The sequence below is a fragment of the Thermothelomyces heterothallicus genome, assembly GCF_042370625.1.
Source record: "Thermothelomyces heterothallicus CBS 202.75 unplaced genomic scaffold P884_scaffold_23, whole genome shotgun sequence".
NCBI lineage: Eukaryota > Fungi > Ascomycota > Sordariomycetes > Sordariales > Chaetomiaceae > Thermothelomyces > Thermothelomyces heterothallicus.
The window spans coordinates 560,841-584,508 of NW_027192584.1; the positions used below are offsets into that span (position 1 = coordinate 560,841).

Sequence of the window (23,668 nt, forward strand, 5' to 3'; positions counted from 1 at the left end):
TACTACCTAATATAGATATATACCTAGTAATATCTATAGCTTATTTATTACCTATACCTCCTAGAACCGACCTATATAACTATACTATACTACCTACTAGCCCTATAGAAGATAGCTATACTAATAACAGGCTAGAATCTAGTAACAAATACAAAGTCAAATATATTTAGGACTATAAGCTTATATATAGCAAATATAAGTATCTTATTAAATAGAAAGGACTCGGCTATAAATATAACGTCTAGAAAACTAACTTCTAGCTATACTACACACGTAAGATAGTAAACAAATACTAGGCTCGTCAAGGAAGGCAACTAACTACCTTAAAGACTCGCCTAGAGGCAGGCGCAGCTAGAAAAGCCGCGTCAAAGACTCGCCCGGAGGCGGGCATAGCTAGAAAACGCCTACGTAGAACGAGTACGGACCAGAACGATATACAAGACACCATAGTGGTAGTATAATACCACTACTTTCAATTAGATATTTGATGTAGAAAGAGAGCTCAAATTGGGAGCTATTTGGAGCCTGTAGTACGGGTACTACGTTTTCTTTTCTGGGCGGGGGACTTGATGTAATACGTGTCTACGGACGCGTCTATCATATAAGGTTAGATAAGATAACTGCCCTGTGGAGTCTGTAAACGGTGGGTTCTTTGTGCCCATCCTCTTCTTATACAGAGCCACAGGGCTAGCAAACGTTGATAGAGGATATCGATCTTTGAACTATTTTGAATACCACAACCAGACCTCCATCACTCGTCAACAACTTCGCTCGTGTCCCCTTAAGCGTGCTAAACCCATTAACCAAACCGGTCTCGGGGTCCCTCGTCAATCCTCCTCCCGTTACCACACCTCCAGGCTTCTCAGGCAGTCCCGCCAGCGCCCTTCTGACCCTGTTATAGTTCCCGTAAAACTGATGCGCCCTCACGTCGCGTCGCCTGCCTTCCCGCATCAGTCCATGTCCCATCGCCACACCCCAGACGCCTCCAATGCGCATGGCATGCGCATCGACATCTTCGTCCCGCTCCAGGAGGACCGAGTACACGGCGCCCGTGTACCGGACGGACCTCAGCGCCAGATCCCTGGGAAACTGCCATCCGCCGCCGCCCTCACGTAGCGCGACAGGATGCCACGGGGTAACCAACACTAGCTCCTCGTGTCCGCCGCCGCCGATGATGCACATCTCCACCCCTCTCACCGGCATCCTCAATACTTTCATGATCTTCCTCGGCTCCTTGGGCGTGACGACCTCCATCCCCTTGCGCAGCTGCGCGAGCCTCACCGCCACCTTGCCGGCCAGAGGGCGCCCCGCCAAGAGGACACCCGACTCCCCCGCAAAGCACCCGTTCATCGCGTTGTTGTACCTGAGCATCGACACCACCCGGTGATGCGGCTGGGGGGCGCCCGGCGGAGCCCCCGTTGCGGACCGCAGAGCGGATGAGTGCCCGAAGACGGGCTGCGCGGCCGGCTCCGGCGGCGGCAGGTTATCGAAGGCCTCGTTCAGGCGGTCGCGGCAGCGCTGGAAGAGGGGGGATGTCGACGCCGTAGCGCAGCGGGCCCGCGTCCTTGAACGAGTTGTATACCTGCCGGGCGTGGGCGCCCGCCAGCGAGGGCAGGTAGTGGATGCCCCAGCGGTGGTAGTAGCCGCTGTCAACGAGAGCGAGGGCGACCTCAAATTCCAGACGAGCCATCTTCTGGGCTTTATTCAATCCTGGCTTAGTTATCAACTTGACACTCTTAAACCCAGCCTATTTCAACCATCGCCAGATTGTTGAAGGACTTGGCCCTTTTCCGCCTAGATGCTGAGCAACTATATCAGTAATCTTTTGGTATTGTCTTGTGGTACCGTTCTTGGTTACCACCTGTTCAATAACCTGGGCAACTCGTTCAGTTACCACTTTCGGTCTTCCAGATTTTGGAGCATTTGCCACATGCTCATCCTTGACAGGGCCACCTGGTATGTATCCCCGCTCTTTTGCTCTATTCAATATTGTATAGAATGCCCTCTCTTTTATCCCGGTTATAGCCTCGATTTCCGATATCTTGGCTCCTTTTGCGTGGAGAGTTAGAGCCTGTACCCGTTGGGCAAGAGTCGTATATTTGCGGCTTGATTTGGTAGGCATTGAAGACTTGGTCGGGAGAGACTTGGTCGGGAGAGACCTGGTAGGTATTGTAGCCATTATATAGAACGTACTATAGAGACTGACAGCTAGTTAGTCAGATCTATCAATTCGACAAAAGGCAGCTTACCAAAACGCTCTGAAAGTATTATAACTACTGGATCTAGAAGACTTGGTAGACTCGGGTGAAAGGTTGGGTAGGAATAAACCCTCGATATGCGGGGGAGATCACTAAACTATGGAAATTACAGTACAAATCGGATCATCGGTGCACTTCGTACGCTGTCATATGCCAAGCCTTGGCACAGGCCTGCAATGTCTTTTGAAGCAGACCTCCGTAGGACTACTCCCTAACGGGCGGGTAGAATGGTGGGGCATCGATGCAGGGTCCATGACACTAACCACGCATTCCCAACCACACTGTCGCTTTTTGCTCTCTGCTCTCCTTTCCACTCCGTAATTATCGTTGAATTTCGCTTGTCGGCGCGCTGCGAAGGAAGACGGAGAACCCTACGCCGACAGGTACCAGAGTTTGGCAGGAAATCGAAAAGCCAGGCGTGGGCACACGAAAGTTTATTTGGACACACCGTACATGCTAGTAACTACTACAAACTCAACTCGAGTCATAGTATGAAATACACTACGCAGTAATTAAAGAACCCGGAGAGCAACCAAACGTTAGCCTCACTCTTTCCCTTTTTGAACCGGTTGGTCTTACGTTATCGGCCGGTATGCAAACGACATCATCGAGCGAACCGTGAGCTCCGAGAGCACAAGAGCAGAACTAGGCGTCCAATTAGCTCTAGAGCTATACGACGGTGGGAGCGAGACCAGTGGCGACCTTCGGTCGTCATTACATTAATTACTCAACTCTTATGGCCCAAGGAGCAACGAACTCGGAAAACTTGTTTGTCATGGTCATGGTCATGGGCGGATCGAGAACTTTCAAGAGGGATACGGACCGAGTCGAGCCACTCGTCGTTCCCCCCCATGGCCCCCAAGTGCTTTCCGGATCCGGACACATTTCAACCTCCACCGCGATCGGTCAATCTCAGATCGTGAACCAAAAAGTTGGTGTTCACTGCAGGGTACTGCACCACTGATGTCATTTGCGTTGTAACGCGGAGATTGCCGCTGCCGTGCCCCCACACGAAGCTATAGCACTTAGCAAATGTTTAAACCTCATGCGTTTCTCTTATTGGAAGTCGTGTGTTGCTCCGACCAATCCGGGCCGCACGATAAATCGCGGGGAATGTACGATGATCTTGAGCTAATGCAAGGCAGAAGAAGTCTGTGTGCAGAGTACCACACCCACCTTCACACCTTTACCAGTTGCAATTCCCAGACATCCCGCGCCCCAGAATGGTCCGCAATTTGCTGGCAAGAGACCTGGCGCGACAAGTCGAACCACTCAGACGATTGCGCCTTGCGACTGGGTTCCGATTTCGCCCGCCTCTGGGGAGGCCAACCTACCGGCGAGCCCTCTGATTCGCTCGAGCTTAGACAAAGGAGCGAGGCTTCCCGGAACAGGACCCTACCGCAGTGCTATGGTAAGTGACCAGCACAGCAAGGAGAAAAAACCTTTGCCACCCACCCCCGACACCACCAGCGGCAGCAGTGGACGTATATTAAGCTGTGGAAGCTTACCTCTGCCGCTCTGCTCCCCCTTCTCCAGCCTCTTCCTCTCCCACTTGCCAGATCACTCTCTCACTCTCCGCGAATTCAAAGAGAGACAGCAACCTCCATCGATCCAGATCTTTTAACATAGCTCCTAGCAACGACAACTCATCCCACAATGTCGGCCTACCAGCCTCGCTGCTGCAAGTGCGGGTCTATCCTCGTCATCAGCCCGTCGTGCAGCCACTGCCGGCACGGTCAATGCGTTGACTGTGTCTAAACGACAAGACGGCAGAAACATTTTAATTATTTGTTATCATCCATCTGGGGGCTTTCCGCTGCTGCACTCTCCCTCTTCGGCGCGCAACTACACATTCAAGACGGCGCGGAGATCGATGTCAGATCCAAACTGAGACGACCCGGTTAATCGGTCCACTTTGCAACGGAACAAGCAAGACGAGCAAAAGCGACATGCGCCCGCAACCTTTCCGAGACGGGGTGACCGCAACTGGATGGTATCACCCGCTTGATTTGCACCCAGCAACTTTGGATGCCGTGTTTGCCGGCCCCTCACGCAGCAACAAGGAATATCCTTCTTGAAGCTGTTCACTTTGCCATTTTGGGTCTGGAGTTTGGGAAGGGCGTCATGGGCTTGGACTTGGGGCGCATGGTTTGGATTGGACAAGACTGATACCCCGACGGCTGGATTTCGATGGAACTCGAGAGGATGGGGATCTAATTATTGGGTCGCGCGCTGGGCGAGGCGGTAATGTCTCTTTTTCTTCCATAGTCAATTTATACCGCTTGCTTTGCGAACTGCGACCCACACTGCGCCCTCCCTGTAATTACACACTGCCTGGGAAGCATGGAATCGAGCATCGACTTGGCTGCAGAGAGTCCGCAGGGTTCGACGTTCTGGGGAACGCCTAGCCAGCAACTCGAGAAATCAGCCTTGGGAGTTCCTCCATCTTCTCGGGTCTCCAGAGCTTTGGGCCCAGGATGGAGAGGAGCTGTGGCTGTATCAGCTTAATTATTTACACGGTCAGATAGCAGTTAATAAACCATTACGTGTGTAATAATAGGCACCGAGTAATATATGACACCTGGCTCATTGCATGGACAAGGATCCCCATACTTTCATCCCACATTCAAGGTACACTAAGACAAGACAGAATCGAGGCACGGGCGTTGCAGGATTAGAGAAGGCCAGCGAAGAAGTGATAGCTCCGGAGGAACACCACTTTGTAATTAAGGTAGATCTATTTCAACACACTCTCTAATTAAACCACCCAGCTGCCCTTTAGCCCGAACTTCTAATATTATCAGCCACGTTGACACACCAGAGAGTTTACTTGCCGCCCTTTTTGAAACGAGTAACTACTCCTCGCTCGAGGGATAGGAAACGTGTCAGTATTAACGAATCATTCCAGGAACTGGGTACTTTGAAATCAACGACACTCTCTCCACCCCTTGCCTTCTTAACCCTTCCGCCATTTCAAGCGTGCTAATTAGACTTCGAACACTCTAACTAATTAGACTGAGCTGAGATGACCCAGCAACTCATTCTGCTCAAAGTGCACCAGTCAAGCGACGTTCAGACCAATGTATATATTTCTTTCACCCAAGTGGCCAGGGACACGCAAACCGTCTCGAGGGACCTGTCCCGGTCGGTGCTTTAATTACACCATCGTTCTGTTGCTCTTGAATGACGCTGAAGCTCTGTAATTATTATTCTTGGGTTGGACGAGAAAACACAATCTCTTCCATTCCTTTTTTTGAACGAGGTCCAAAGCCTTCCTGACGATGATTTCAGTATCCACAAGAAAGGCCCAAAAGAAAGGAAAAGAAAAAAAAAGGAAGAAGAAGAGGACCGACTGACCCAAGACCTCCGGGCCCGGCCCTCTTCCCCCAACGTTTATGCTACCTCAGCACCTAATAATTAGTAGCACTCCCTGACGAAGACGCCCGCCATGCCCATGCCGGTACCGATGCACATGCTCACCACGCCCACCTCGCCGCCGGTCCGGCCGAGGCCGTGCATGAGCGTGCTCACCATGCGCGCGCCGGTGGCGCCGAGCGGGTGGCCGAGGGCGATGGCGCCGCCGTCCGGGTTCACCTTGCCCTCGGCCAGCTCCTTCTCGAGGCCGAGGGCGCGGACGCAGTAGAGGGCCTGGCTCGCAAAGGCCTCGTTGATCTCCCACCGGTCCACGTCGGCGTTGCTGAGCCCCAGCTGGCCCAGCAGCTTGGGGATGGCCAGGGCCGGGCCGATGCCCATCTCGTCCGGGGCGCACCCGACCACCGACGCGGCGACGAACTTGCCCATGATGCTGTCGGCCAGGCCGAGCCGCGTGGCCGTGCTGCGGCGCATGAGCAGCGTGGCGGCCGCGCCGTCGCTGACCTGGCTGGAGTTGCCAGCCGTGCTGGCCCCGTCGGGCCGGAAGGCCGGTTTGAGCTTGGCGAGGGACTCGATCGAGGCGCCGGCGCGGATGCCGTCGTCCTGGGTGACCGTGATGGTCTTCTCCTCGCCCACCTTGTTCCCTTGCTTGTCGACCTCCTGAAAGCGCGTCGTGACGGGCACGATCTCGGCGTCGAAGGCGCCCGAGTCGCGCGCGCGGGCCGCCCGGAGGTGGGACTCGACCGCGAAGGCGTCCTGGTCGGTCCGCGAGACCCCGTACCGGCTCGCCACGTTCTCGCTGGTCAGGCCCATGGGCATGATGCAGTCGCGCGCGTCCTTGACGGGGGACTCGCGCAGCGCCGGCCAAAAGTCGACGGGGATGGCCTTGGAGCCGTAGTTGCGCGTCATGCTCTCCATGCCGGCGCCGATGCCGACGTCGATCATGTTGGTGCGGATCTGCGAGGCAATCAGGGCGATGCTCTGCAGGGACGAGGCGCACGCCCGGTTTGCCGTGTACAGTGAGGTGGTCGACGGGAAGCCGACGTGGTTCAGGGCCATGCGGGCGGCCTTGGAGCCGCCCAGCTCGTTCAGCACGACGCCCACGGCGACATCGTCGATGTCGGCCGGGTTGAGCTGCGGGTTCTTGTCCAGGGTGGCGCGGAGGACGACCGAGAGGAGCTCTTCTGGGTAGGCGTCCTTGAGTTGGCCACGGTAGGACCGGCAGATCGGGGTACGGACGGATGAGAGGATGACCACATCGGCGGGCGCCTTGGTCAGGACGGCCTTGATGCCGTTAGGCAGGACAGTCATGGCGTCGTCTTCGACAAAGAATTTGTTGACTTGTTTAGAGAATCCGGCACAACAACAGGGAGACGAAGCTTGCCCGATGCTCGTGACTGCCGGAGCACAGACAGGGAGCTTTCGGCAGTTATTTTGGGAAGGTATTCCTAGTACGGAAACGCCAATCGCTTGGATATCAAGGCAAACCGAACGCCGGGGTATCTGGAAGATGACACGAAATAGGAACAAAGAGGTGGGAGAAAAATAGGAAGAGAGAAGGCTAAGGAGACATCGCAGCTTCTTCATGCCTCCAACGGCGGAAACCCTCTGATTCGGGGTAATTCGCGGTCGCGATGGCCGGTGGGGATTGTGAACGCCCGGCAAGTGGAGAGGGGGAAAACGCAGACCCGGGAGGCAATAAGCGGCAGTGTCAATCGGCAGCGCGGGGTCCCCACTCCTGGGGTTGGGTACCCAGCTCGGAGTCACTGGGGAGTACGATGGCTTGTGCCAGGCAAGGGCATCCACTGAGCAGGCAAAGCTTTCACAGGCCGCGACGTTTCATTTTTCCCGGTCTCCCCGCTAATCACCCGGCTTTCAACCACCCCAGAGCCCGAGCCAATCTGAGAAGCATACTACATGCAAACCGAGATTCCAGCAAGGGAACATCATATACCACCCTCTGTCCTTGACCATTTCGCCGTTGCATCATCGAAACCCTTTGGCCGACCCGGTGCTGACTGCAAAACCACCGTCCTCATCGTCCACCATGGCCATAAACCAAGAAAGCACACAAATTTTGTTCTGCGCCGGTGTACCTCAAAAGGAAGAAAACTGAAAAAGTCAAACGACCACTACCTCGTCGCCAACCTATATCTCCCTGCCATACTGTATTCCTAGTCCGACTCGACCTGGATCCCTCAGGCCGCCAACCTCGCGCAACTTCTTAGTTGGGCTGGTGACGGGGTCATGCACCGGGTAGCCATCCACAAGCTCGCCGTGGTGGTGCCCACTATACTTGCGCTTTCCCGGTACCGAGAGACCGCTCTTGTTCAAGCCCCCAAAAAGCTTAGCCTGCAGCTTGGCGCTCCGATCCGCGGCTGCTGGTGTGCCGTCCCTCGAGTTTCCGACCGAGGCGGCCAATTCAAAGCTCTCGCGGGCGTCCCGGCGGAGCATTTCCGAGGCTGCCTGGCTAGCCTGGCTCTCGTAGATCTCCGCTTCTTCATCCGCGTCTGATAAACGTCGACGCGAGCTCTGCGAATGGTGTGAACCGCGCGAGACAATGGATTGCAATGCCTGGCGCGCGAGTTCCTGGTTATCCTCGGCCGAGATCGTGCTCTCCCTACTCCTGCGCCGCTCACGGCCTTTGGGAGTGGCAGGCGTCTCGGGTATGAACCGGGTGTGCCGCTGCGGCGGCTCGGTTTGGGGTACGAGGTCGATCGACGGAAGAAGGCCTCTGCTGTTCCCGGGGGTTCGGGCCAGGGGGGTGGATGGCAGGGAGGACATGGACTGGACATTGCGTGTGTGCTTCAGGGGGACACGCGGCCCAGGCCGTTGGCCGATTAGCGGAGTTGAGGGAGCGCTATTGTTGTCCTGGCTGAGTGCCTGGAGCAGTGCGGCAAAGCCTTCCTGATGGGCGTCCCGGTGGGTTTCTCGATGCGATGTCTTAGGAGTCTGTCGTGGGGTGGCTCGGTGCTGCTGAGGGCTTGTAGCTTGGGGCTTGGGCGTCACGGCCCCGTGAAACATACCTCCAGGGCGGCAGAGGCGGTGGAAGTGGTCACGATTCTCCCGGATGCGGTTGAGCAGCATCTCCCGATCGTCGAGCAGAGCGGCGATCTCGTCCTCTTTCTGTTGTATGACCTTCCTCGCCGCCTTGATCTTCTTGTGCAGGGCCTCGTTCTCTTCGAGTACCCGTTCGTGCATAACCTTGAGCTGCAGGTACTTAGCCTCTGTCAACTCGGATGCTGTGATGATGTCGAGGCGGGCTTGACGAGCGCCCTCGGCCTGCTGCAGCGCCTGTACTTCCTTCTTCGTCATCTCGTGTTCGACGGCGGCACGCTTGGTGTCCTCTTCAGCCCGCATACTGAGCATGTTATACTGCAGTTTGTGGTGGGCAGCCTCCATCTTTAGTCTTGCGTGCTCGGCCAGGCACCCTTGGAGCATGCTCCGGAGCTCTTCAACCGAAGCATCGGCAATCTGGGATGGGGTTGGGGTAGCAAAATCGTCCATGGCAGCCTCTCGCTTGACGCAGTTCATACCAGTTGCTGGCGGCGAAAAGATACCCGAGCGTTGCGAGCCGATGAAGCCGAGGGAATTGACGGCACCTGTGACGGCAGCGCTGGGTACTTGCGACGAGGGAGGAGGGGTGAGCGACGAGGGAATAACAACCGAGGCCGCTATGCGGTCTTCATTGTGCTCCGTCTTAAACGACGATGTCGGGTCTACCGGGGAGTTGGGAGCCTCGGTTGCAGGTATGCTCTGCTGCGACGAGGCAGGAATGGACTCTTCGTCGAGCGGCGTGGTTGGTTCGTCTTCAAGGCCGGCCTGCCCCGCGTCGGGAAGGCAATTGAGCACCTGCGCAGATGGTTCCGAGTCCGAGGACATCCCGAACGAGCGACAGAAGCTTGAGTTTGGATTCTACCAGCGAGATTTGGGAGTTGGGAAATGGCTAGAAATGTGTGTCGTGAATAGGTCGGAAGTTGGATCGGTTCTGTTTGCGATTCGCCGATTGCAGCTGCGCAATTGCACTGGACCACGTCACTCCGACTTTATGTGGGCGGCAGAAGAAGGGGAAAAAAAAAATGGGTTGAATCAGGGGAGAGGCGGGAGCGCAACGCAAAAACCAAGAGCTGCTAACGACTCATCAAGCTTTCTGGCTTCGCGCTGACAACAACTCCCGTGGTGAGCGTTGATTCGGACAAACAAACGCGAATTGGGATGTCGGCGGGAAATGGCAGCGATGAGGGTGGAGAATCCCCCAACTTTGACGAAAGTACCTTGCCTTGGCTGTTGCCCAGTGGACGGGGGAAGCTGAGGGCAAGATTGAAGGGGTTGGCCTGCCTCCGCTAACCGGAATGGGGCATTGTCCCCCTATTTTGCCGTCTGAGACCGCTTTCCGCCGACGGGCCATGTGCGGCATTCCCCAGTCACCAAGCGAGGTCTCCAACAACCACCACCGCTTGCAGTCAGAGGTCGTTCACTGGCAAGCAGGCATGACATACGGTAGGTGATCTTTGGGTTATGGCTTAAGAATGCTCGCCGTTGTACCGTTTCACTGTTTCAGGCTGTGGTTCCAGCAATGGTAAGTTGTCTTCATTACGGAGTAGTTGGTGATTGTTGATGCCGTGACGCGAGCGCCGCAGCTGGTTCGACGGGAGGACTACATGATATCAAAGCCTTTGCGTTTCAACCATGCAGAGCTAGTAATACACGCTTAAATTGATGACAAAAGTCAGTTGATGCAACAAGAAAAGCCAGTCTTCCCGATCATCCTGTTGTTAGTGACCGGAATCCTCACTATCCCCGACCCCCGCGGCAACCACATTTGTTCGTGTCGTCGAAATAGTGATAAACCTCTGGGGCGTGTGTATCATTTCCGTAGACGCTGCCGCCGTATGTGAAGTAGTTCTGGCTCACAGGCAACGGAATCGTGACGATGTCCTCGGCGTCGCCGACCACCCAGATCGTTTCCATGCCTGAGAACAGAGTCTCATGTCAGCAAATGCCATCCGGCACAGCACAAGCTACGCAAATGAGGCACCAGGTTCATATACTCACCCATGATCATATGTGCCAGAATGTGACAGTGCACCATCCACACGCCAGGATTGTTCATCTTCATCCTCCATGCCCTCCACCCGGCCGGCTCGCCGGGCGCCACCTTGCCTTCGCCGTACCGGTACAGCATTGTCGTGTCCCGCTTGATTGGCCGGTATTCCAGGCTCGCCAGCTTGGCGTTATTGGCCTCGGGATCATACTTGCCGGGACCACTGCCCAGATCGTAGAAGTGCTGACCGTGGGCGTGGAAGGGGTGCGTCTCGACGATGCCGCTGGCACCGCTGTACTGCGATCCCGTGTTCTGGATCACAATCTCGAGCACCTCGTCTTTCTGCGCGGGGAACAGCTTCGTTGCCGGATCCCAGCCGTAGTTGGTCAGCGCCGCGGCGTAGTCCGGCATGGCGGCCTCCCCGCGCTCGTATATGTCGACTAGCACCGGTTTGTCGCGCGACATGTGAGTCCAGGTCATGTTCGCGAACTCCCAGATAAGGCGACCGGTTGCAGGGTCGATCTTTTGCTCGGCTACGAGAATGACGCGGCGGGTGACCTCTTCGGCCGTGGGAGATAAGCTGCTCGAAGGATGAAGTGGCTGGAAGGTGTATTCCAGCCAGTTGTTGACTTCGGCCGGGAGAGTGAGCGCCGGAGTCGTGGGGGCGGCGGGAACCGGAGTGCCGAGATTATACCGTAGGACGCCATAGCCGCGGTAGGGATCGGGACGATCGCGGGTTTCAAATTGCAGGAAGTAGGTGGTCTTGTCGCCGTTGCTTCTGAGCTCCTCGGCCGTCTTGGTGCGGAGGAGAACGTCGAAACGTTGACCTCCGCCGAGCTGGATATGGTCAACCGTTACCGGCGCATTGTACTCGCTGCCGTCGACCTGAATAATAGTGAGATCGTTGTGATCTTCGAAACCCATCGTCAAAAGGGACAGGCCTGTGGCACCAATGAAGCGGAGCCGGTAAGTCTTGCCCGGCTCGACATCGATGACCGGGAGAGTGCAGTCAGTTGGAGGTTCGATCTGATCATCGCCACGTATCTGATCATCGCCACGTATCTGATCATCGCCACGTATCTGATCATCGCCACGTATCTGATCATCGCCACGTATCTGATCATCGCCACGTATCCCATCACAGGAGTTGGAGGTACCATCACCCGCGCGGAAACTTGAGAAACGGTGGCTTCCAAAGAAGCCGCTAGCTTTGCTTGGTCTGCCCTGGACGGCTGCTTGGTTCTGCGAGACGCCCCTGCCGTTCAGTAAGATACCCTGTGTCTCGCCGGTCCACGTGAACTGCGTTGACGTCAGGCCTTGAATCATTTCGAGCTCGCTCTTCTGGAACTGGTCTTGGAATAGCAATATTCGCTCGTCGTCGTAGTGGTAGGGTGATGATCCACAGTCCTCCACGATCAAGGGCCCGGTGCAGCTCAGCGCCTGCATGCCCACATGTGAATGGTAGAAGTATGTCCCTGCGTCTTCTGGTTCGGTCAGAATTTCGTAGTCGAAGAAATGCCCGGGCGGTATGGGCCATTGCGTTGCGGATGGTGTCCCGTCGGAGAACGGGGCGAATCGCTGAGAAAGGCCGTGCCAATGCTGCGAATCTCATCAGTGCCCGTGCATTCCATGAGTACAGAAGCGCTGCTCTACTCACCATGCTAAGGTTCTTGTCATTCATGTCATTATAGACACGGATCCAAGTCCTAGCACCAGGAAGCAAGTGTATGGTAGGCCCCGGTGAGGTCCCGTTGACGACAACGTCTTCCCGGTTCTCGCAAGCCGAGGGCACCTGGGCAACGGATACCCTGAGAACATGGTCCGGGATGAACTGTTCATCATGGACAAAAGTTCTGGCAAACACAGGAACGGACAGCCATTTGGCAAGGAGAATATATAGTTTCGAAAGTAACATGTTTGCTTTGAAATGAGAAATGGTAATGTCTGGGAGTTGGTAGTGGAGAATGTGAGCGTCGATGTTGGAATAGAAAGGGATTATCTTGGAAGGGCAGTGTTTAAAAAGGGGATTTTGAACCGGAGAACATGTTCCCCCATCTGGGAAGGAGACAGCCTCGACCGGGGACAGGAGATGGCTGCAATATTAGCTGAGGAAGGAGACGGCTGGGATCTCTGGAGAGTTCGACTTCGGCTTTCGCGGTGTGCATGCTCCAGACTGGAAATGGCGCCCCACGACAGATTTGGCTGCTTAGTTGTACCCGTATCGGACTGCCGCAGAGCACACACACTTGTCTGGTGCTAGCGAGAGGTCGAGGTCGTCATCAGCCCCGGATTTTTTTGGGCTCCATGGTTGGCTCGTGGTAGCGATCAACATCAGGAACGGGACGCCTCACAGGTTAAAGAGTGTTATTGACAGTAGAGCCATCTCAACTGACAATCCTGAAGTTTGCTCAAGGCAGTTGCTCAAGTCTCGCAGAGAGCCATTACCTCGGTGCAGCAGTGAATCTCCACCCCATCTTGTTTGCCTTTTGGACACATTGAATCCTCCAAGCCGACCGAATTATCGAACAATCCTTTGTGGATCTGCGAGAACTGAAGACACAACGGCGCTGTTGGGTGCCACCAGTGGAGCAATAAAGTTGCACGTGTTGTCTGCGGATGTAATCCGTAGTGCTCTTGCTCCGAGCTGCAAACATGCCGGTTTCCGCTTTTAGTGACTAATGTGATGGCAGTTGCAGGTCCCTGCATCACCGTTCAAATCAATCGTTGCACGCGCATCTGATGTGGGTAGTGGAATGCAACCATGGTCGCGGCGCGGGCCGGTTATATTATATTATACTTTAACATTCTTGGCCACCTCTGAATGGAAGGTTAGTTGACGGCAGGACGATGGTGGGTTGTCTACTGCGTAAGTATCGCCCATGAACGAGTGTTTTAGGTTAGGGTTGTACGTCACCTACTCTTGTGCAACCACAGCCACGCTCAGAGCCATGCCATCAGCAGCCCCTTCCTTCGGTCAAGACGACAAAGCAACTTTACCAACATGGCCTGGAGACACTGTACATCCTATAATTTATAGCGACTATGCGCATCTTTTAATCAGTGTTTTCCTGCGATCAAGAAATTTCCTGCTCGCCTCCGCCGTGCACAAGAAGAATCGTTCGGGTCGCTCCGTTCGCGGCTGCCTCCAGGGCGCTGTTGCGCCTGTTGGGCGCTAACACGTCACGCATGTATCGTCATGGAGGGACAAATAGCAAGCAGCACTCTCGAACATGCGTCTCAATGTCCTTCTGCGACCCCCTTGACAGCAGCCCAACTACATGCCGTTCTCGACATTCTTACCCATCACCAAACCTATGCAGAGGTGGAAAGTTTCAAAGACCCGGGTACCATCTCCGAATATGGATACCCGTTTACCCGCCACCACCAGCAACCCAGCAGCGACCCGTCATACGCAAGGGACTCGGTATTAACACCACTGCTTGCCGGCGTGCTCCGAAGCATCGTTCTCCCTCTCCCAGGTATTCGGAACCTTCCTCCAGAGTTTTGGCATGTTCAATTCCAGAGCATCTTGGAAAAGCTTGCCGAAGCAGAGCTCTCGGAATCCTACGACAAAGGTGTACTGGGTACTAGGAAGACCCTAGCCACCGCGGTCTCGGCTCTTCACGAGGCCGTGTCGAGGGGTATTCTTGGGGGCGTCTCAGATGACGCAGGTCGAAACTTTTATGGGGAATATGACAGGTCCAAAGCTACTGATCTTGTCCGGGCATGGGAGGATGGTGTGCGAGAGCTCGTTTACGGAGATTTGATTGAGGAACTGTTCACCTGCGCGGCAGAGAAGCAGAGCCTTGAAGAGCACTCTGCAGGAGTTCGGGCAGCGGCGGACTATGTCATAATCCAGTAAGATTCTGATCCGTTGATTCCTCGCAGTGACCAGCGCTGACAAAATCGCAGCCTGGCAACGTTGATACACCACATCTTCATCATGTCACCAGAGGGCCCATATCTATTGAAACTCTTGGAGAATGTGCATAGATTGTTGCCGTACTCGATGGTCAAGCACACGCTCCGCATCGGCAATGCAGCAACCATGCTCAATGGCATGATGCGTCTGCTCCTGGCCAAGGCGGGCGTCGGCGCGATCTTGAATTGGGTCGGGCTGACCCAGAACGCCGACGACGGCATGAACCTTCTTCAAAGGTATGAATCTGCTTAATCGTTCGGGCCTATGTCTAACCCTCACAGGATCATTTGGCTTGTCCTCACATGGGATGCTTCTGACTTCCGCAAGTCTGCCGAGGCCATAGAAAAGGCAAAGGGTTGCTCGAAAGAGCAACTTGCTGCAATCAGGGAATACCTCAACAAATCAAGGGCCGAGCACGACGAAATTCGCAAAGCCAGCGCTCAGAGAAATCAGTCCATGGTGGAGATAATCCTGGAGCGCTCAAACCCAGAGCTCCTAGCCTCCCTTACAGAGTCTCAGCAATCACAGTGTTCCGAGTATCTTTCGGCGTTGCTCGAAGCGCGAGACCGCGATGAGATTATCAACACCCTGTGTCGTCAGAGTCCTGATTTCTTTACCCAGGCCATCAAAGACGCCGTGGCAAGCTTTGAACCCATGATCAGAGCCATCCATATGAAGGTTGATCTCCATGAGCACGTATCCGCAGGAGAGGCGTTCTTAACCGAATTCATCAACATCAGCCGAACAAGGAAGAACAACTCGGGTCTTCTAGGCTCTTTGACGTCCACCAAAGCAGAGACATCGGAGACCCGCATTGCTTCGGTGGAAGACTACGTCCTTCTCCTCAGAAACAACCGTCACCTTCTCTACAACTGGCTGCACCAACTTGCAAGCCAATGCCCAGAGGTCTGTGATGAGTTTCGCGCTTGGGCTAAGGAAACCATCAAGGTGTTTCGACGACCTGTCAACCCCGAATACCCCAGGACAGCCCTCAATACAGAGGATGGCAATCGCCCAGGGGCCGCCGGTGCTTTAAGCCGGCACCTTCAACATCTCTTTGCAACCCTCCCCGCTTCCACGCGATCGCGTATCCTTCCAGCCATCGACGCACACGCGGCTTACCTTTCGGCTCTGGAAGATCTCTCTCTAAAACGCATGCAACGTATCCTAGATAACATGGTCAGCATTACCAACACGGCTACCACCACCTCCGCCGCCGCCGCCACAACACCTTCCGCTCCATCAAACCCTTCCTCAACTGCTACAGCGCCAGCAGCCCCCACATCCTACCTTATTCCTTCCCGCTGGTCGCGGCCAGGGCGCTCCACCCCGCGCTCGCCCAGCCCAAACTCGGTTTCCTTGACGTCTCCACCTAACGGCACCAACGCCACCGAGGCGGAAAGCAAGAAGAGGTCCTTCTCCGGTCCGGGGATGTACCTTGCCCGCTGGCAGCAACTCCTGGACGACGCAGTCATTGGCCCGGCTAGCTCTAAGATTTCTGGAGGCACGGGGTTGAGGTCGGGGAGGGATGTCAAAGGGGTACTGGCGAGAGGCAAGACCGGATCTGACGGCGATGGAGCAAAAGCCGGTTCGGATTCAGGGGGTGTGAGCTGGGAGTTGATGTTGCTGGCGAAGATAGGAAAGGAGGGGATGGGGATGGAAGAGGAGCCGAGGGCGGTTGATGTCTGGTGCGTGGTCGAGGCATTGGGGGAAGGGTTTAAAGCGTTGGTCCGAAACTTGGTCAAGGGACGGGATATGAATGGTGCTTGAACAATTCTTTGCCCCCCTCTGTAGATGCTGAGTCTTCCCTAGTGGCGGGAGGGATCAAGAGCAGAAGGCAGGGGCCCCGTTTGCACTTTCCACCCCTCCAGGCCCTCTCCCCTATCCCGGCCAATTTTCGAGGCACAAAATCCGGATCAAGCTTTCGTTGAGCATGAGAGACCTCTGGATTAGGGTCCCCTGCATTATTCTGGGCCCCAATCCCTACCTAGAAAGTTAGCATAATTAAATAACGGCACTTTCAAACACTTCTACACCGATGGTTGTTGTCCCTTGGACAGATCTGGTAAGTCGAGGCATGTATTCCGTATTGAGTTTCCCCCTGAAAAAAAGGTCACATCCCATCTCGTTAGCGGATATTATCCAACGGCCCTGTCGAATAATTATGCCTATTAAGGACAATTTGATGTGGCATTTGCTGCGGATGTTTATGCGCTAATACGAAATGAACCAACCGCTCCATGAGTGCGAGTCAGAAGCGGATACGGGGTTTTGCGGGGGAATGCCATGCCTTGACGTGCGGATGTGATGTCTTTATAGAGAGGGATGATGGGTTGAGATGCGAAGGGTTTGACGATGAGCATGAAATACGCAGGTTGGACATGGTCGCCACGCGGCGACAAGTAGCACTATTAGTTGATGGTTGATTCAACAGGCTAGCAAATTTAGGAGGATATTAAGGATGGGCATCGTGCCTTGTATTCCTTCCCTCGAGGAGCATTTATGAGAAGAGTTGCTACCATTGCATCAAGTGAACTTGACAAACAAGACGATATTCATCAATTTCGAGAATAACTAATGACTCCTAGCCATCGGTATCCGTTCGTGACTTTCCGTCAGACTGAATTCATGAATTTCATGCAATCGATGCACCGAATCTCCACCCAGATCAGAAACCGGTCTTCTCAATTCAGGCTTGCTTCCAGGTGATTGCTTCCTCGAGAGTCCTTCGGCTGCTGGAAACCTGAGTAGAGACATCGGCCTGGTAGATGAATATGCGACCTAGTTCCTCAGAGGAGAGAGCGGTTTATTTGCAACCAGAGCAAGAGCCTGTATGCCCATTGATGAGTTAGTATCGCTCATCATGTATTATCTTCGAACGGGATTAGTTGTTTGGGAGGGGCGGGGGGGGGGACGAACAGGAGCTGCCGCAGTTGCAGGCAGAGGCAGAACCACTGCAGTCGCAACCAGCCATCTTGAAGTGGTTTGGTATAATAAGTGATTTATGTTCTTGAGTGTTTGTGTGGTCCTTGGAGCCGCGAAACAGTCTTCGATTTGTGCAAGTTGATGCGAGTTGGGAATGGAGGGTCCAGATTCCGCCGGAAAGGAGGAGAAATGTGGGCTTACTTATAGACCAGGGACAGTAACCAGCTGGGGCGCTACTGTGTTGGTGTCTTTCTGTTAATGCGCGGTTTGTGCGGAGTTGCGCGTTTTGTGCCTTCCTGAAGAATTGCGGATCGGCTTGGGTGTCCACCCATCGCCCACTCCAAAAAGAGTTCGGGACACCGAACCAGCTCGAGTGCGAGGCGCAGCAGGATAGTGACTGCCAAGGAAGACTACCCCAAAAGCGTAATCCGCACGTTGATTCCTTTGCCACCGTAGTGTGTCTGCAGGCTGCCCGGAAGAGGTTGGCGGGTCGTTCTTGCTTTGGCTGTGAATGAGGCCCACGAAACAGATGGCAGCAGCGATTTGGATTGGCTGGCTCACTACGTGGACCTCGTCCCACTCCTGCGCCATGTCAGCTCCTGCCTGCGAGATTTGTGCGCGAAATGTGCCGAGTCAATGCAACAGCTTTTCGTCCAGCTCGCCAATGATCTCCTCGCCTGGGTCTTCACAAGAACAGCACTGCTTTACACCTCCCTGGGCGCCGTCATGGGCCGGAACCAAGCAGAAACAACCAGATTCCTCTCAACTTGCTGACCTCAGCGCAGCGACCTTGCCAATCTCCCATTAATTCCTCCCAGATCGGAGGCTGACCGACATGCTCCCCTTCCCAGACCTAACGTTATTTAAGAATGTACAGTACACGCATATCTCGTATGCCCTTGAAGCAGCAGCCCCCCAGGCAATAGCACTAACCAACAGAGCGCCGTCAACTCGGCGAGCTCTGGCTGTAAGTAATCATCAGGAAAACCGAACTGAGCTAGTTCAGTCTCCCTTCCCATTCCAGGAGGAATCAATGGTGTTAGAAGCGCTACAGCTTCCAAAGCACTAGCCATACGCTTGCTACAGCACGTGAGGCGCTCTCGAAAGTATTAACTATTTCTTTTGTCTATAAATATCACTCGTTTCTCTCCTTCGTAGACAGTTTAACAAGGCATCTTTTAGACCTTTATGCCACCTACTGCAAAGCCCTCTCCAAAAGCTTGCTAGAGCTTACCACTGCGTTCGGCAATTCGTAATTAGATATACCAGGGGGAGCAGGCCCTCTTACGAGGCCTATTAGCCCTGCCCCGGCCAACCTACCCTCTGGTCTTTACAGGTGACTTCAACCTCCACCACCTAGTCTAGGACCTATTTAACAGGCTTAGCCCGGGGGCTAGGGACCTCCTTAGCCTTGCAGACCAGTAGGACCTCGACCTACGAACGCCATACGGCCAGGTCACTAGGGCCCCCCAAGGGGACCAACACGGCCGGCCTTCTACGATAGACCTACTCTAGGCCTCGGCTAGGCTAGAAGTAACCTATAGGGAGATCGCGGAACGCGGGAAGTCCGACCACTACCTATAGGCCTTAAACGTCTCCCTCTAGGGGACTAACGGGCCTATACCGGCTAGTAAAGGGTGGGATTAGAAGAGTCTAGATAAGGAGGTCGCGCGGGCCGAGGTAGCCTACCTCCTGCTCCGGCTTAGCAGGTAGGTATCGGCCCTGGCCGGGCCCGTCTTCTAGGGCCCGGAGGAGCTTCTATAGGCCTTTAACAGGCTTATAGAGGCCCTCGAGGAGATAGCTACGGTCTCGGCTCCGGCAAAGAAGGCTAGTATAGGTGGTAAACGAGCTTGATAGTAGATAAAGGAGGTTTGGGAGGCCTAGAAGAGGGCTAAGGAGGTAGAGAGGGCCTATAGGGACACCCTAAACCCCTATATATAGGAGGTACTTCGATAGGCCCTATAGGATTAGGCTAAGACTATTATAGCCGCGAAGACTAAGAGCTAGAGAGCTATATTATAGGAGGTAACTAACCGGCTGGACCTATTATAGAGACTAGAGTGGTAGGTAAGGCTATAAAGCTACCTACTAGTTGACCCTCTAAAGCTCCTAGCCTTTAAAGGAAGGCTTATAACCTACTAATAGAAGGCTAGGGCCCTAGCCGATAAGTTCTTTCTAAACCTAGAAGCAGACCTATTAGATATTAATAACCTAGATCTAAATGACTACTAGGAGCCAAAGTTCGAAATAAGCTAGGAGGTTATAGTAGGCGATATTAGGGTAATACTAACTAGAGCGGCCCCTTAGAAGGCCCTAAGGGAGGACCTCCTTCCTATAGGCCTATTAAAGGCCTATAGGTAGCCGCTTTACCAGATACTAGCTATACTAGCCTCGGAGAGCTTATAGCTTAGCTATTTCTTAGCCTAGTTTAAAAGGGCTAAGATAGTAAACTGGTACTAGCCTCTCCTAGTAGTAGTCATATACCCCTAAGACTAAACCTCTGTCTAGTTAGATAGAGAGGAGTATTAGCTTAAAGTGTCTAGTGTATCTAAGTACTCGTAGATATAGTAGACAAGTCTAGCCTCCTAGATAGCGGTTACGACGGACGCGAGGATAGCGATAACGATACCCCCTCTAGGTAGATGTAAAAGAGCCTACCTATATAGGAAAAGATAATTAAACTTATAAGTAAAAGAAGAACCTTATCATCGTATAAATAATGCTATAATAGCAGTCTATTACTATTATTATTAATCTATCCTATAAAAACTATCTATTGTCCCTCTTATTCCCTAGTACCTCCTAGATAGGTACCCCCTATTTATATCTAGTATATATATAACTTATTTAGAACCGGAAAAACGAATCTGTAACCTATGCCCCTCTGGTCATACCAAGAGGTTCCTACCCTAGTCTATACTTCCCCTTCGAATTTGCTCTAAGGCTCCTACTAACGAATTTGATACTTAAATGCCCTCCTTTCTAGCCTCCTACTATCTCGCTCTCTTGGCCCTACTATCCCCCTCGGGCAATGGTCACTTCTTAGACTACCGACGCCTCTACTAAGCTTTAGTCTCGGCCTCTAGCTCGTCCTAGCCTATAAACCAGGGCGGGTATTTAGGAGCTAGCTCTAGATCTTCAGGCCTAGACTACTTAAAGAGAAGGGGCCGCATCCACTTAGTAAGATCATCCTTAGGGCGACGCTAACGTGTCTAGCCTTTCTTAATAGTCTAGGGCGATCTAGCCTATACCGATATACTCGTCTTAGTCTAACTAGATGGCTATTATATTGTCAAAGGCTTCTACTTAGCCTAGTGCTATATCTATTACTACTAGGAACCTAAGGCTTATACCTATCTCTATATATTAGTAGCTATAATTTACTCCTCTACCTATACTACTACTTGCTAGTAGATATCTATCTTCGGCTTATAAGGGTACTTAAGCGCCTATTATAAGAGCTAGGCTAGCCTAAGTCCTTTAGGCGCCTTGCTAAGGAACCGCTAGACGGCTACGTCTAAGGGAACTTAGGTATCCTTTTTGACCTTTAGCTACTCTTACGTCGGTAGGGGATTGTCTTCTTCCTCTGTCCGGATAGAGATAACCGATTTCACGTATCTAGGGGCTAGCTATAGCTATTAGATAGGTAGCTTCTGCTATCTATCGTTTACTAGCTATCTAGGCGGCTAATAGGGATTAATATTACCCTATAGAGTCTTTGGCTTTTCCGCGCGCAAAGGATTATTAGGCTGGTAGCCTAGAGCTATCTAGATCGTTCTAAGCTAGAGTATTAGTATCTTATTCTTGGTAGCTATTATCTTTAGCCCTACGTATAGATAGCCCTTTTACTAGGGGAGCTTAAGACAGGCCTTATCCTTTTATCGTATCTCCTAGAAATAGAACTAATAGAATTTAGCGACCTAGATCCCGTATTCCTACTATCCTTACTATCTTAACGTTACCTACACTATAGCCTAGACTTAGGTATCCTTAGGTAGAGGGAAAAGAGAGCTTAGGCAGATGACCTTATCCTATAAGTCCTTATATAGGTCTTTATAAGCCTACTTATCAGAGAGGTACAAATCTATATAATAAATATAGTACTCCATCTAGTTATATATAGCTACTACCTAGTATAACTCCTATAGGTAGTAGACAAGGACCTAAAAGCATTTACCTATAGCCTTCTTTTACTTCCTTAGGGGTAGAGCTACCTACTTAGGCTACTAGTCGATTACAGCATCTAGGAAGATATATATATATATATTATAGAAATATACATACAGATGCCGCCTAGGCCACCGGCACAGACAGACCAATCAAGCCGAAGGAACGGAAGGACCAATCACAACATAAGAAGCGCTATAATCACTACACTCACCAGTGATCAGGGTAATCACCACCATACAATCACTTACAATCACCATAATTAGGAGTGATCACCAAGGTTATATATACATATAGATAGTCACTCGTTACGGTAGACTCTAGAGTTCACTAGTAATAGTAACTTATAATTATAGTACTCCTAATAGCATCATACTACTATAAGAGACAACTCTATTATTATAAACCCTTTGGCTTCACCAAATCCCTTAGACGACCTATACACTTGTCCTATATCACTTACCTTCGTCTAAACCCTTTCAGAAGAAGTCTAAGTTAGGTTCGTCATACGTTACTATCACTCCCTTTGTTCTATCATGGTTTAGAACGGAGGTGACTTCGACCTCGACATCGATATAGCTATTAGCGTCACGGCCGAACAGCTACTCGCCTAGCTTGGTCAACTCTAGCAGCAAATCTAGGAGTTAGACCAGAGAGACAAGGCTACTTAAGCTCGAATCAAGGAACTCGAGAACGGTGAAAAGCACTTATAGAAACTGGTTAACGAGGCCTATACTAAAATCAAGGCACTTGAGACTACTAAAGCAAGCCGTATCAAGATTAAACTACCTAGCAAATATAGAGGAACTAAGGAGGATCTTATAAGGTTCCTAATAAACCTCTGATCCTACTTCCGGCTTAATGATAACAAGTTTCTAAATAATAAAGCCAAAGTCCTCTATATAGCTACGAGATTAGAGGGCAAGGTACTTAGATGGTTCGAACCTATATAGAATGACTATCTTACTAAGGAAGACGAGGACGACCGAGACGCGTTTACGTAGGTAGTCTTTCGATCCTATAACCGTTTTAAAGAAGAGCTTTAGAAGGTTTTTAGTAACAAAGATAAGAAGATTTACGCGTAAGAAAGGCTTGCTAATCTCCGATAGACTAAGTTAGTAGCTTCCTGTACTATATAGTTTAGATAGGACATACTTAAGTCTTAGCTTAATGATAAGGTATTAATATAACTATTCTATAACGGCTTAAAGGAAAAGGTTAAAGATAAGCTATATAAGTATAACCGGCCTAAAACTCTAGATAAATATATTATATAGGCTATTAGAATTGACGATTGGCTCTATATATAAGAATAATAGAAATAAGGTCGAATGAATAGAACTATAGTTAAGGCTAATGACAAGAAAAAGCGAGCGTATATTAGTACCTTATATAGGATATATCCTAGAGCTATAGATATAGACGTAATATAGAAGTAGGATAAGAAGAAAATGCCTAAAGATAAGTCTAACGCTACTTATTATAATTATAGAAAGAAAGGACACTATAAGCGAGAATGTCGAAGCCCGAAGAAAGACTAGAAACCAGTCCTAAGAAAGGAAATTATAGTTATTAACGAAACTACTAAGGATATTACTAAAGTAGTGGCTATAAGCTATAAAGACAGGGATAGCGATATAGATAGTCTCAAATTGTCACGGAAATATGCATGCAGATGCCGCCTGGGCCACCGACACAAACGGGCCAATCAAGCCGAAGAATGATGGACCAATCAGGACAGGATCACACTTGGCAAGAAACGATCCCAGCAGAGGATCACTGGCTCACGACGTGAGCCAGGTGAGCCAGTACGGAGGATCACCACGACCGCTAGTGATCCCAGGATTATATATACATGTAGATAGTCACTCGTTATGGTGGACTCTGGGAGTTCACCAGTGATAGCAATCATAACCACAGTACTCATACCAAGCATCGCTGACTACTGTGCGAGACAACTCTAGTGTTGTTGTGAACCTT

General features: G+C 52.0%; 6 protein-coding genes across 6 annotated transcripts; 1 reads left to right on the forward strand and 5 right to left on the reverse strand.

Annotated features, from left to right (window-relative positions):
• Positions 1 to 428: 428 nt before the first annotated feature.
• Positions 429 to 1,584, reverse strand: P884DRAFT_63149 (hint-domain-containing protein). Its single transcript, XM_069445996.1, has one exon. The coding sequence runs from the start codon at positions 1,369 to 1,371 to the stop codon at positions 688 to 690; it is 684 nt and encodes a 227-aa protein (XP_069295272.1). The 5' UTR covers positions 1,372 to 1,584; the 3' UTR covers positions 429 to 687.
• On the reverse strand, positions 1,560 to 2,309 carry P884DRAFT_63151 (uncharacterized protein). Its single transcript, XM_069445997.1, has 2 exons — positions 2,250 to 2,309; positions 1,560 to 2,201 (listed from the first exon to the last, which is right to left on the reverse strand). The coding sequence occupies exon 2, from the start codon at positions 2,177 to 2,179 to the stop codon at positions 1,748 to 1,750; it is 432 nt and encodes a 143-aa protein (XP_069295273.1). The 5' UTR covers positions 2,180 to 2,201; positions 2,250 to 2,309; the 3' UTR covers positions 1,560 to 1,747.
• A 2,912-nt stretch (positions 2,310 to 5,221) lies between these two features.
• Positions 5,222 to 7,447, reverse strand: P884DRAFT_262990 (Thiolase, N-terminal domain-containing protein). The gene has a single exon (XM_069441716.1). The coding sequence runs from the start codon at positions 7,215 to 7,217 to the stop codon at positions 5,676 to 5,678; it is 1,542 nt and encodes a 513-aa protein (XP_069295274.1). The 5' UTR covers positions 7,218 to 7,447; the 3' UTR covers positions 5,222 to 5,675.
• An 8-nt stretch (positions 7,448 to 7,455) lies between these two features.
• Positions 7,456 to 9,813, reverse strand: P884DRAFT_262991 (uncharacterized protein). The gene has a single exon (XM_069441717.1). It carries the CDS (start codon positions 9,510 to 9,512, stop codon positions 7,779 to 7,781), a length of 1,734 nt encoding a protein of 577 aa, XP_069295275.1. The 5' UTR covers positions 9,513 to 9,813; the 3' UTR covers positions 7,456 to 7,778.
• A 368-nt stretch (positions 9,814 to 10,181) lies between these two features.
• On the reverse strand, positions 10,182 to 12,589 carry P884DRAFT_294009 (laccase-like protein; the record flags this gene model as incomplete). Its single annotated transcript, XM_069444251.1, has 3 exons — positions 10,182 to 10,603; positions 10,686 to 12,273; positions 12,332 to 12,589. The coding sequence occupies 3 exons, from the start codon at positions 12,587 to 12,589 to the stop codon at positions 10,425 to 10,427; spliced, it is 2,025 nt and encodes a 674-aa protein (XP_069295276.1). The 3' UTR covers positions 10,182 to 10,424.
• Positions 12,590 to 13,689: 1,100 nt separating this feature from the next.
• P884DRAFT_313582 (PX-associated-domain-containing protein) lies at positions 13,690 to 16,601 on the forward strand. The gene is made up of 3 exons (XM_069445231.1): positions 13,690 to 14,532; positions 14,587 to 14,832; positions 14,878 to 16,601. Exons 1-3 carry the CDS (start codon positions 13,871 to 13,873, stop codon positions 16,364 to 16,366), a joined length of 2,397 nt encoding a protein of 798 aa, XP_069295277.1. The 5' UTR covers positions 13,690 to 13,870; the 3' UTR covers positions 16,367 to 16,601.
• The last annotated feature ends 7,067 nt before the right edge of the window (positions 16,602 to 23,668 follow it).

Excerpts from the sequence above, each read along its gene's own strand:
- P884DRAFT_63149 (XM_069445996.1), bottom strand. The coding sequence starts at position 1,371 with ATGCTCAGGTACAACAACGCGATGAACGGGTGCTTTGCGGGGGAGTCG.
- P884DRAFT_63151 (XM_069445997.1), bottom strand. The coding sequence starts at position 2,179 with ATGGCTACAATACCTACCAGGTCTCTCCCGACCAAGTCTCTCCCGACC.
- P884DRAFT_262990 (XM_069441716.1), bottom strand. The coding sequence starts at position 7,217 with ATGAAGAAGCTGCGATGTCTCCTTAGCCTTCTCTCTTCCTATTTTTCT.
- P884DRAFT_262991 (XM_069441717.1), bottom strand. The coding sequence starts at position 9,512 with ATGTCCTCGGACTCGGAACCATCTGCGCAGGTGCTCAATTGCCTTCCC.
- P884DRAFT_313582 (XM_069445231.1), top strand. The coding sequence starts at position 13,871 with ATGGAGGGACAAATAGCAAGCAGCACTCTCGAACATGCGTCTCAATGT. Across the intron at positions 14,533-14,586 it reads GCGGACTATGTCATAATCCA|CCTGGCAACGTTGATACACC; the intron begins GTAAGATTCTGA and ends ACAAAATCGCAG. Across the intron at positions 14,833-14,877 it reads GGCATGAACCTTCTTCAAAG|GATCATTTGGCTTGTCCTCA; the intron begins GTATGAATCTGC and ends TAACCCTCACAG.